The sequence below is a fragment of the Sciurus vulgaris genome (assembly GCF_902686455.1).
Source record: "Sciurus vulgaris genome assembly, chromosome: 1".
NCBI lineage: Eukaryota > Metazoa > Chordata > Mammalia > Rodentia > Sciuridae > Sciurus > Sciurus vulgaris.
Window position 1 is genome coordinate 76312627 of NC_136461.1, and position 12048 is coordinate 76324674.

The 12048-nt window shown below is 37.5% G+C and overlaps 1 protein-coding gene across 1 annotated transcript in view; it reads right to left on the reverse strand.

The window, feature by feature from the left end:
- Window positions 1–8883: 8883 nt before the first annotated feature.
- KYAT3 (kynurenine aminotransferase 3) overlaps window positions 8884–12048 on the reverse strand; it is a 52897-nt gene continuing 49732 nt past the window's right edge. Inside the window, 1 exon segment of the mRNA XM_079151340.1 lies at window positions 8884–10382. Coding sequence (XP_079007466.1) covers window positions 10320–10382 — 63 coding nt within the window. The 3' untranslated portion in view covers window positions 8884–10319.

Consider the following 12048-nt stretch of genomic DNA (forward strand, 5'->3'; position numbering starts at 1 on the left):
TCTTATTATGTATATGCAAATATTCCAACTCTACCAATAAAAAACACCCCAACCCCAAGTTCAAAACACTTCTGGTCCTAAGCATTTTGGATAAGGGATCCTCACCTGTATACTTTTCATTTAATTTATTAGAAAATAAAACAAAGGTTATGTGACTTCTTAAGGGAATTCATTGAGCATTGGAGACAATTATTTCCATTTCCTAAAAATTGAAAATTCTGAGCACAAGAAAGACCAGATTAATATTTTTGTATGATGTTATAACTAATTTGCATAATTCAAATTCATATAAATTGGGCAGCCACATTGTACCCGTGCACTTTATTCATGTTTTATTTATGCAACCAGATTTCATTCAATAGTCTGTTGAGGTTTTTTTTTTTTTTTTCCCAATTAAAAAAAGTTGAGCTGGATTCTTTGACTAGATACACACTTGGCACACTCAATAATGGAAGAATTGATTGTTTCCAGTTTTTTTTTCATATAACAAACGATGTGATCATGAACATCCTTGTTCATATTTATGGGTGAACATGTGTATGTTGAAAGGGTAAACACCTGCCAGTGAATCAGGACATGAAAGAGCATGTTCATATTATATTTTGCCCAAAATTGTGAAATTGCTCTCTAGAAATGTTCCAATTTACTCTCTGGCCAATTGCATTCCTAGAGAAGGCCTTTTCCCCCATGTTAGAACTACAAGGGCTGGGACATCACCTTAATATCACCCCCCTTTTTTTCCTTCTTGGTACCAGGGATTGAACCCAGAGATACTTAACCACCGAGCCATATCCCCAACCCTTTTTATTTTTTTATTCGGAAACAGGCTCTCACAAAATTGGTTAGACCTCACTAAATTGCTGAGGCTGGCTTTGAACTTTCAATCCTCCTGCCTCAGCCTCCTGAACCTCTGGGATTACAGGCATGCACCACTGTGTCTGGCCCCTCAATATAATTTTAAATGTAAAACCAGATTCTGATTAGAAATATCTATTTACCCGGCAATAGGGAGATGAATGTACCATTTCTGATTTTTAACTATTAGTTGCTTTTACTATTTTATGTAGTTTACTTATTATAGTTGTAATAAAGCAAAAACATTGCTAAAATGTATTTCAGTGCCTCCTCTCATTTCACTGCCTTTTCTCTATTCTTTCTCCTTAGCAGTTTAGATACATAGCAACTACTGTATGTTTAACTTTTTTGTTGATTATTTTGTTTTCCCCCACTGGAATGGAAATTCTAGAGGGAAAGAAGTTTTATTTATTTTGTTTGCTACTATATTCCCAGCACCCACATAGTGACTGGTATGTAGTAGGCAAATAACTATTTGCCAAATAAATTAATTGTAAAACGGGCTGGGGTTGTAGCTCAATGGTAGAGTGCTTCCTTAGCATGTGTGAGGCACTGGGTTTGATCCTCAGCACTGCATGTAAATAAATGAATAAAATAAAAATGTTCATAAACAACCAAAAAAATTATTGTAAAACAAAATAAAAATGTATCAATACATGATCAAAAATGAGCAAAATTTTTTCTCATTAACCTGTTCAGCCACACAGACCACAAGCTTTCCCAGTGTTAACCATGGTTATCAATGAGTGTTCATCCTTCTAGACTTATTTCAGTGGGCTTACATATAATTACAGAAAATTATATATATAATAGAAGTATTGAATAATGCAGTGCATTTAATTTTACATAATTAAGGCCATTTGCATGTTATTCTATAATGTTTTTTTCTCAATATATCTTTAAGATAATATTTTGGCCACACAGAAAGTTCTTCCATGTTCTTTTTAACTTCTGTTTTTTATCCCTTCCCATATTGGTGAACAGTTTGATTATCTGATCATTCTTGACTTAAAATAGCCAATTCCAAAGTTTTATGCATGTGCGTGCATCCAGATATAAATAAATGTACTGCATGTCTCAAATGTGCCTTGCATACGACAACTTTATTGACTCTAATTATCTTGAAGTCTCAAGGGCCAAGTGTTACTTAGAGTTATCTATCCTGGGATTGGGCTTCCAAGGCCAAAGTCCCACATTACTGATTAGCTGAAACCTTAAATAAAGGTGCTACAGGAGCCAGGCGAAAGCAACTTTGAGGCAGAATGCTAATTGCATCTGTGATTTTAGGAAAAATTTTTTAGCATTTTAGGAAGTCATTAATAAGCCAGAGACATGGGCCAAAGAAAGCCTCTAAGTTAAAAACAAAACAACAAAAACAATGGTGTCATGATGGCCAAATTCAATAGGCTGAAATCCATTTACCTAAGAAACATGGAGTGCCAACTATATGCCAGATTCTGCTTGAGGTGCTGGGGATACAGCAATGAAGAGAACAGTAAAAATCCCTGTCCTCATGGAACTGATCTTAGGAGGAGAAGATAGTAAAATTAAGTTGAGAAAAACAATGTAAGTTAGATCACTATAAATTCCCCGGAGAAAAATAAGACAGGAAAAGTGATTGGAGAGCTAGGAATTACAACTTTATTCATTTAGAGACAGGGTCTCACTATGTTGGCTGGATTGGTCTCAAACACCAGGGCTCAAGTGAATCTCCTGGTTCATCCTCCTGATTAGCTGAAACTATAGGTACATGGCACCAGGCCCAGCTAGGAGTTACACCTTTAAATGGGAGGTCAGGTAAATCTGAGGTAGTCAGGTGGAGTCTGGGGAGAATGTGTTCCAAGCAGAGGGAACCACAAGAGAAACAACTTGCATCTTGCCTGACATTTAGGGTCAGCAGTGAGGCTGCTGTGGTCTGAGCATGTTGAGGGCAGGGAAGAGAGTAGCAGGAGATGAAGCTAGTGAGGAACAGGAGTCAGGTGATGCAGGGGTTCAAAAGTCATAATGACAAATTCAGCTTCTACAGTGAGCAAGACAGAGGGCCAGAAGCATTTTGAACAGTGTTGTGAACCCTTCAAAAAGATCACTGCCAAGCATGGAGCATGGACACCAGTATTTTACCAGGAGGCATTCCAGAGGGAAGAAGTTCAAAAAACAACAGTTTTCATGAATTTTGTATTCTCCCATACATGTATTGGTTAGAAGAAGGTTTCAAGATTAATTATAAAAGTAGTGTTATGAGAAGTCATCAGGGGTTAAAATGGAGTTATGATAGTTAGAACATATACCCCTGAGGTTTCAAATTAGTATATTTATTTTTTAACAGATGATTAATGAGAGTTAGTGAAGCAAATACTTCATCCTTTCTGATAAGGTGACCACTCACTGATTCAAGGACAGTATGATTTATCTTATCTTCTTAATGATAATTTTTGCCACAAATGAAAAGCTTTAAAAATTTTTTAGAAATGTTGCATCTAATTGTAAAGGAAATTAGCAGTTGTATAATGTGATGAAGTTAATATTGATTATAAAATCCAATTATTTCTACAATTTATTCTGATATATCCCAAGATAACGATTTGTCAGCAGGTAAACTTCCTATTTAATTGGCATGATTGAGTAATTAGATGTATTCTCAGAGCAGCAATAAAATGAAATTCTTGTGTCTCAGGAACATGATTGAGGTTTTGTTTTGTTTTACCCTTGGGTTTATCCAGCTGAGACCAAGGACATTCCTTGTTTTATTTGGGAATAATTTTTAATTTAGAAGTTTTTATAATTGTATGCCTAAATAACTATTTTCATCATAAGAAAGGATAGACAGAAAAAATCCTGAATTTGACAAAATTTGTGATGAGTTGCTTTTTGCTCTTACTAAATCCCTCAAGTCACACTGTCTTTTCTTGGGCTCCTGGAGAAGCCTTCTCATGGGGCTCACTCTCTCTCTGTCTCAGTCTTTTCCTCAGGTCAATTGATATTCTAAAGGACAAATTTGATCTTTGTACCATATACTCTATATCAGATAATACTATATTCATCTATAAATAACAGAAAACGCTATTTCAGTGGCTTAAACAAATAGGGGTTTGCTCATCTCATGCATTACAAAGTCTAAAGGTAGATACAGGGGCTTCAACTGCTTCCAGGTCCCATTCTCTTTCCATCTTCCTCCTAGGCTGTCCTTAGTGTGCAGACTTTCACCCTTGTTCTAGTTGCTTATGGCTATTGCACTTCTGCTTACTTCTAGATTTCAAGCAGGAAGAAGGTAGAGGGTGTAGAAGACATGAAAATCTCAGGACGACTTTATTGTTACCTTTTTCTGTGAAAGGAAGGCACTTAAGACTAGTTGCAAAGGAATCTGAGAAATTGGATACTTTGACTTTTTAGACTGAACAGAAATAGTAAAAGGAAAATGTGGATATAATAGGGTTTTAATATCCAAATCATAGTTTTTGTTGTACTTTTCCTTTTCCATGAAAAACATCTTCAAAAGTTCATCATTGCTCACTGTGTCATAGCATATCTCTTGTTATTGTGTAGTCTGATATTGTAGAGAAACTTCTTATATGACTTCGGGAATTGGTAGACAATTTATCTTCACTTTTCCTAACCTGTCTGTATTAATGAGGGTTCTTCAGAGACAGAACCAATAGAATGTGCAGATAAAGAAAGAAGCTTATTTTAAGGTTTTGGCTTATGTGGTTATGGAGGCTGGTAAGTCCATAACCTGTGGAGTGAGCAGAGCTGAAGAATCAGGAGGGGCCAACATGGTTATTGATCTGCAGGTTCTCTCTTGGTCAGGGAAGGTCAGCCTCTTGTTCTATTGTGAGCTTCAATTCACTGGATGACACTCATCCACATTATGAAGGGCAACTGTTCTGCTCAAACTCCACTGGTGTACAGGGCTGTAGCTTAGTGGTGGAGTGTGTGTTTAGGCTTTTAGTTCTATCCACAGCACCAAAAAAAGAGAAAAAATTCATACACATACACATACACACACATATGAATCTCAACAAATTAAATGTAATCTCAAGTAAAAACTCAGAGACATCTGGAATTATGTTTGATCATAAATCTGAGCATCATGGTGTAGTCAAACTGACACATAAAATTAACCATCACTACACCTAAATTAACTACACTTGAACCTCAGGAAATGATATATGCTAAAAGGTATGGAGGAAAGAGCTCAGTTGAGAAATTGAAACGAGTTCTGTGATTAGATCTTCAAGTGAGATGACTGGGAAAGCTGAACCTGGAGGGGTAAGCAGAAACCCTGTCAGGCAGGGCATTGAAGGCTAAACTCATTTGGTCTAAAAGGAATTAGTGGGTCACATGGTGGGAGGCAGGGGCAACTGTTATGAATAATAACCTGGTTATTATTATTATGAAGAGAGTAGCCTTTATGTGAACAGCAATAGGAAGTAATGAAAGAGTGTTAAGTCACTTAAGATATTTGCTCATCCAACCTCCTCTTGTGTTTATTCTGTCCCTCATTTCAACCAATATAACTGGTGTGGAATCGACCTGGGATTGGCCTACATCATTTGGCATGTCTAATCCCTTTGTCCAAAGTGTTTGGTTCAGGAACAAGTCAATAACACACAATTTGCCTTTTGCTGAAGCTTCTGAGAAAGGCTCTTTTTTGTATTTGGTAGCGTGACCACATGATACATAGAAACTGCTTCAGCCATGTTGAGTCTTAGAGGGGGAAACCTGAAGATAATTCTGACAGACCTAAAATATAGCTGTGGAATGCAGTTAGGGACAGAGTATAATCCGAGTCCTGGGTCAAGCCGTAACTGAAACTAAACTATTCCTAAAATGTTCAGTTGAGACAATTTTTTATTTGATTTAAACCCATATAAGTTAGGTTTTCATAATTTGCAACATGAATATTCTTAACTAATATACACATATATATGTAACAAGATCACATTTGCATTTTAAAAACTCATTTGGTCTAAAAGGAATTAGTGGATCGCATGGTGGGAGGCAGGGGCAACTGTTATGAATAATAACCTGATTAAGACATGACACTGACCTGCACCAAAATGGTGGCACTTGAGGCAGAGAGAAGTGATGGATTTCAGAGATATTTAGGATAACATACAGAAGACTTGCTTGAATGTGGGGAGAAAAATCTGAAGAAAGTGAAGAATGATTTCTGCATTTTCCAGTTTGAACTACCGGATTGGTGTCATCCTTCACTGAGATATGGATATCAGACTGGATTTGGATTGCCCATTTAGGGTTCACAAGGAGATAACAAATGAAGTGTGATATATATGGATCTGCAATTTAATACTAAGGACAGGGTTGAAGATAGACTTGGAAATCAATAGTGTAAAAAGAGTAAATAAAGTTATTTAATGAGAAAGAAGAGAACACAATTTAGTTTGCAATACCAATATTTAAGGAACAGAAGGAGGTTGAGAAGAGTAGCCAGAGAGGTGGGAGGCAGTTCTGGTTGTATAGTGTTACAGGAACAAGAAAAGATAAGATTTAGGAAGGCCAGTGTAGTCCCTGGTGGTGAATGTGAAAGTAAAGTCAGATGAGACTGTGAATTCTTTAAATCTAGGAACGTGGAGGTCATTAGAAAATTCAGAACAATATTGGATGTGCAGTTCAGATCGCAGAGGGTTGGGAATTAAGTGAGCAGCGTGTATGTGAAAGTGAAATCATCAAACTAGGAAAACTCTTTCAAAAGTTATTCTGTTTTGCAGTAAAACTTCTCAAAAAATCCAGAGCTCTCTTATCACTTATCTCTTCTTGTTATCTATGCTCAGGTATTTGTTGACCTCATCCAGTTTCATGTCTTTAAATATCATCAGTATGCCAGAGGCTCTCAAATTTTTGTTTGCATAGCTGGGGTCTCTTTCCTAAACTCAACACTTGACTGTTGAGCTGACTACTCATTATTTCTGAAAGTTGAATGGACATCTCAAACTTAATATTTGCAAAACTGAGCTCCTGCTCTTTTCTCAAGCCTGTGCCTCCTGGAGCCCTCACCTCAGTGATGTATCCAGTCTTTCTAGATGCTGAGGCCACAATCTTCACTTTCTCTCATGCTCCTTATAAACTCCATTTCTAAATCCTGTTGGTTCTATCTTGGAAATATATTCAGAATCTGACCATTTCTTACTTGCCACTGACACCTTTCCTTCCAGAATTATTGCAGTGGGCCTCAACCTTTGCTGACCTCACTTTAGTCTCAGTACAGTAGACCAAATGATCCTTTTAAGACACAAGAGCCTCAAGAACTTGAGACCCCCTCAAGAGAGGGCAAGTACTATATTTGAACAGTGGGAAAGAGAAAGATTGATATCACTGTTTGAAAAGAGTTACTCAATTATCAGTAAGAGAGGAGACTGGAAACTTCAGCCTAGATGAGTGCAAATGCATGTGTTACTTAAACACTGCAGGGCCAAATACTTTGATCACTCAGATATGGAGTTCCTGATGGGCCAGTCTTAGTTTGTCAGTTCAAACCATGGAAATCCTTACCCTGGTGAACCCATAGGAATTTTAAAACCCCTGAGGTTGGGGCTGACATAAGAGGCTTCAATAATTACAGTACTAGATTCCAGTATTATTGAACACTCTGTCTTCTGAGAAATTCTGGTTGATTCTTTGAAGGCAATATGAAGAAACCTTATGAAAACAGTGTTGATGGAATTCATTCATGTTATTGTGTATAACTGTAGTTTGCTAATATCCATTGTTGTATGATATTCTACTGTGTTAATATACCCCAAGGAATTAGATTCTTGGAGGACTGTTTGGAATATTTATACTTTGGAATAATTACAAACAATGTTACAATAAACATTATATGTTGAAAAAAATGGAATGGCACTCTGATTCTCTGGATTAAACCATCATCCTTACAATTGTCCTGAGGGCTTATGTTACTTCTCTGATCTCATATCTATTATTCTCCTCCTTGGCTATTTCATCCAGTCAAACCAGACTTGAAGTACTCATCACGCATGGCAGGCACTGTCCTGTTGCAGAGTCATTGTATTAGCTATTTCTTCTCCCTGAACTAATCTTAAGATCACCAGGCTCTATGCTTCCTCTCCTGTAAGTCTGCTTCCATGTCTGCTCCATGAAATCTACCTAAACACACTATATAAAATTGCACCTACCTTTTTCATTCCTCTCATTTCTCCTATCCTGCTCTATTTCATTTCTTCATATAATTTATTTTGTATAAATACATACAATATACTTCATTTTGCTTATGGTTTAGTCAGTCTCCTTCCTCTGGATAGATGGAAAAGCTTACAGGTCAGGGATTTTTGTTTATTTTCATGGCACACAGGAGTTCATGAATACTTGCAGAAGAGGAAGAAAGAGAGGAAGAGAGGGAGAGAGTAAAGAGAGAAAGAAGCAAGGAAGGAATTCATCCCTGAAGAGGAAGAAATAATAGGGTAGTCAGTAGGATCCTAAAAAGTATTTTCTAAGATGGGAGCAATCTGGACATACCCCTTTTCTGTGGGAGTCGTAGAAGATCAGGATATAAGAGTGGATTGAACCAGTTGTCTGAGAATGTGAGAAGAAATGGAATCCAGAGCACAGGTGGTGGGATTAGCACTAAATAAGTCCAGGGTTGCAAAATGGAGGTTTAAAGCCTGGTAAAAATTTCATCAAATCCTCAGCAAGGGTGGACAGGCTAAAAATTTTCCATGGGATATGTATTGTTATATAATAGTTGGTTTCTGGGTTTCCGAGCCTCCCTCTTGACATCTAGGTCTGGCAATTTTTAACTAAGTCTCCCCACTCTACTGCCATCCTCAACCTATCTGTCCCAGACAGACCAAGGGATAACTTTTACAACTGGAGGGAATGATCAAAGGCTGGGTGCTGATACAGATAAATCAGGGTTACTGATTGGACCCCATGAGGAAGTGCTGTTTTGTACTTTGTTTTTCCGTTTCCTGTTCCATCCCCCACCCCCCAACAAACACAGATGAGGTCATTGTGCTGCATTGTGCTACATTTGGATTGCGCTGCTGGTGGTAGGCTTTAAGGTAGGAGGACAGGGAGGTTAGTTTTTGTTGTTTTTTTTTTAATTATGAAGAATGGGAGAATATTAGGAATTGCTGCTGTGGTAATAGGTAGAGAGAGCTCATTGCAAGAGCACAGAATTATGTCTAGTTTAGGTTAATGACATGAATTCATGGTTGCTAGAACTTGCCCAGTTGTGCAATTTGCCTCAGTAGTGCTCAACATCCCAGGTGCAGGCATGGAATTTCAACCTCAGGGTTATTTAGTTTTTCTTTGACCAAGTAAGTAAGTCAGAACAATGGGGCAATAAGTCAAAGCAGCAAAAGTATTTTGGCTGAAGTGATGAACAATGAAATCTAAGCTAGGCAAGGAAGGGAGTAGAGATTAAAAGAGCACCACTAGGAATGAAATGGAAGTTTCTATGGATTTTAGCAGTGATTATCAAACTTTAACCTTTGTAAGAAGCAGATCTGGAAGGACCAGATCCTGAAATTATCATTCACTAAGTCTGGGGTGAGCACCAGAATCTATTTGTAATACACATCCTGGTGACTTTTATGTAAGAAGGGCATGGATCATTTTTTGAGAAATGGTGGATTTGAAATTGTAGTAAGTTTAAAGAAATGAGAGAGAGAGAGAGAGAGAGAGAGAGAGAGAGAGAGAGAGAGAGAGAGAGAGAGAGAGAGAGAGAGAGAATATATACATAAACACACAAACATGAGCTGGAAGGATAGGTAGTTATAGATGATGAACTTATTATCTCAAAGTTGAAATATCTCTGAATGGTGAAAGCCTCAAGGTGTGCCCAAAGGAGTGGGTGGCTGAAGCGGAGTGGAGGTGACTATGACCAGAGGTGAAGAGGTCAATATGCAGAAAACCTAGCTTGTCCACGAAGCCACTCCAATTGATGCAGTACTTGGAATAGAGAGAGCAAACCATGAGCAAAGTTCAAGGGCATTGGTAAATGAAGAGTAGAGAATGTCAGGTGCATAATGATATGGGACAGAGGGGTGTAACTGGCTAGGAGTTTTTACACAATGGAGAAATAAAATTGGCTACTGTTACAAGAGCTTGTTTACCAGGTTTTACATAGATTAGGCTATCAATCTTCACAATCTCCACATGAAGCTGATGCTATTTCTACTCCTCTTTTTTAATGAGGAAAATGAAACAGAGGTTTAGCAGGTAAAGTATCTCCCAGTTCTCATCCACTATGTTGGGTTGACTCTCATAAAATGATAAGAGCTGTTTTAATACAATTCAACTAAAAAAATGTTAGATCTCCTTAATACGGTTAGCAATGAGCTTAACTTTGGAAAGCAATGAAAATATTTATTTAAATTCATTTGTATTGAAATATTTGTTTTTCAATACACAGCAGGGGGCAGCCCTGAGTAACAAGTTCATACTAGGCCATGTAGTGGAACCCTCAGCACAGTCTGTATACATCAAGACTTCGGTTTATTCCATGCCTTGATGATTTCCTCAGCAGCATCCAGTGTGCTGTCTTTCTGTAAATTAATGAAATGATTACAATCATTACATACCAACATAAATTCAAGATGAATAAGATTTAAATAGAAAAGATATGAACCATATAGCACAAAATGAAGATTTTAGTGAATAACTGATCTTAGGTGAAGAAAAATCTTCAAAGTTAAAATATAAATGCAGAACCCCCCCAAAGGAAAACAGTTAAATTAATTATAATTATAGAATTAAATCAAAGAGTAGAGAACTTATATTGAAAATTAATAGCAGTCTGCTCCCTCTCCCCATTTTTCCTTATTAATTCCTCCCCATCAAGAGAATCCTTTGCAGCAAGCAACATCTGAGTTTAGTTCTAATGCTTACCAACAAAATCTAAATAATAACATGATTCTATTGCTTTGTGAACTTAATGTATTTTTCATGATAATTGGCCAAAAAATTTAGTTAATTCTAAATATGACTTTGCCTTTTTCTATCAAAATTTCAGCTATGATTGTTGGAAAATAATCTGATCAGTTCTTGAATAGGTTATGTGTGCGATGACATAAAATTAAACTAAAGGGTAAGCAGCAAAAATCCAGCTTTGGGTTTTCCTCTTCTTTTTTTTTTTTTTTTTTTTTTTTTTTAAACTTCTTTTTCTTTCTCTTCCCTCCTACTAGAATGATTCAGTACGACTAATAGGTGGGACTGGGTGCCCTGGAAGTTCAGAGTCCTGGGCAGCCTAGTGCAGGATGTTGCAGCCAGTGGAATGAGCAGGGTGACCAATTGGGTGACAAAAGGTGGGCAGAAGCAGTGGTGGCAATAACCTGAAACAGAGTGTCAGAGTGCAAGTGATGCATCTGTGAGGTGGAGGCCTCCATGCAGGGTTCTGTGCACTGGATAGGGTCAGGGAGGCACACAGCATGCCTGTCAGAGCCCAGAAAGGGGCGGGGAGGTTCCCATGCAGTGAGTGACAGAGGGTGTGGTGCGGAGTGTTTGGAGACCTAGTGAAGGGCACTTCTGCAGTAGGGTGAGAGAGCAGGTCAGCATGGGGTATGGACACAAAGGTAGGGTGAGAATGATGACCATATGGGGAAGGTGACAGCAGCTTGGTAGAAATAGCCTGAGTGGGGTAAAGGGCATCCACTCAGAGATTTGGAGATTGGGGGAAAGTAGTAACAACAGGAGAATGATCACATACAGAGGTATTGCTTAATTAAGTAATTAAATAATGGGAATAGCTGTTGGGAAGGGAGAAAACTGGAATAAACCCTGTTGTGGCTTTTAACATATAGATAGGTATACATGCAGTCGGCCCTCCATATCCACTGGTTCTGCATCTCAACCAAATGCTGATTGAAAATATTTGAAAAAAAATTACTTTTTTTTTTTAAAAGAAATTACTTTTATACTAAACATGTATAGCTTTTTCTTGTCATTATTTGCTAAACAATACAAGAACTATTTTCATGGCATTTATATTATATTAGATTACAAATAATCTAGGGATGATTTAAAGTATACAGGAGGATATGTATTTGTTATGTGCAAATACTATACTATTTAACTAAGAGACTTAAACACCTGTGAATTTTGGAATAACCTTCGGGTGTTATGTATAAATGTGTATGTATGTATGTGTATAAACTCACATATTCCCTACCTCTGTCCATTGGGGGGGAGGGTCTGGAATCAGCAACACCCCAA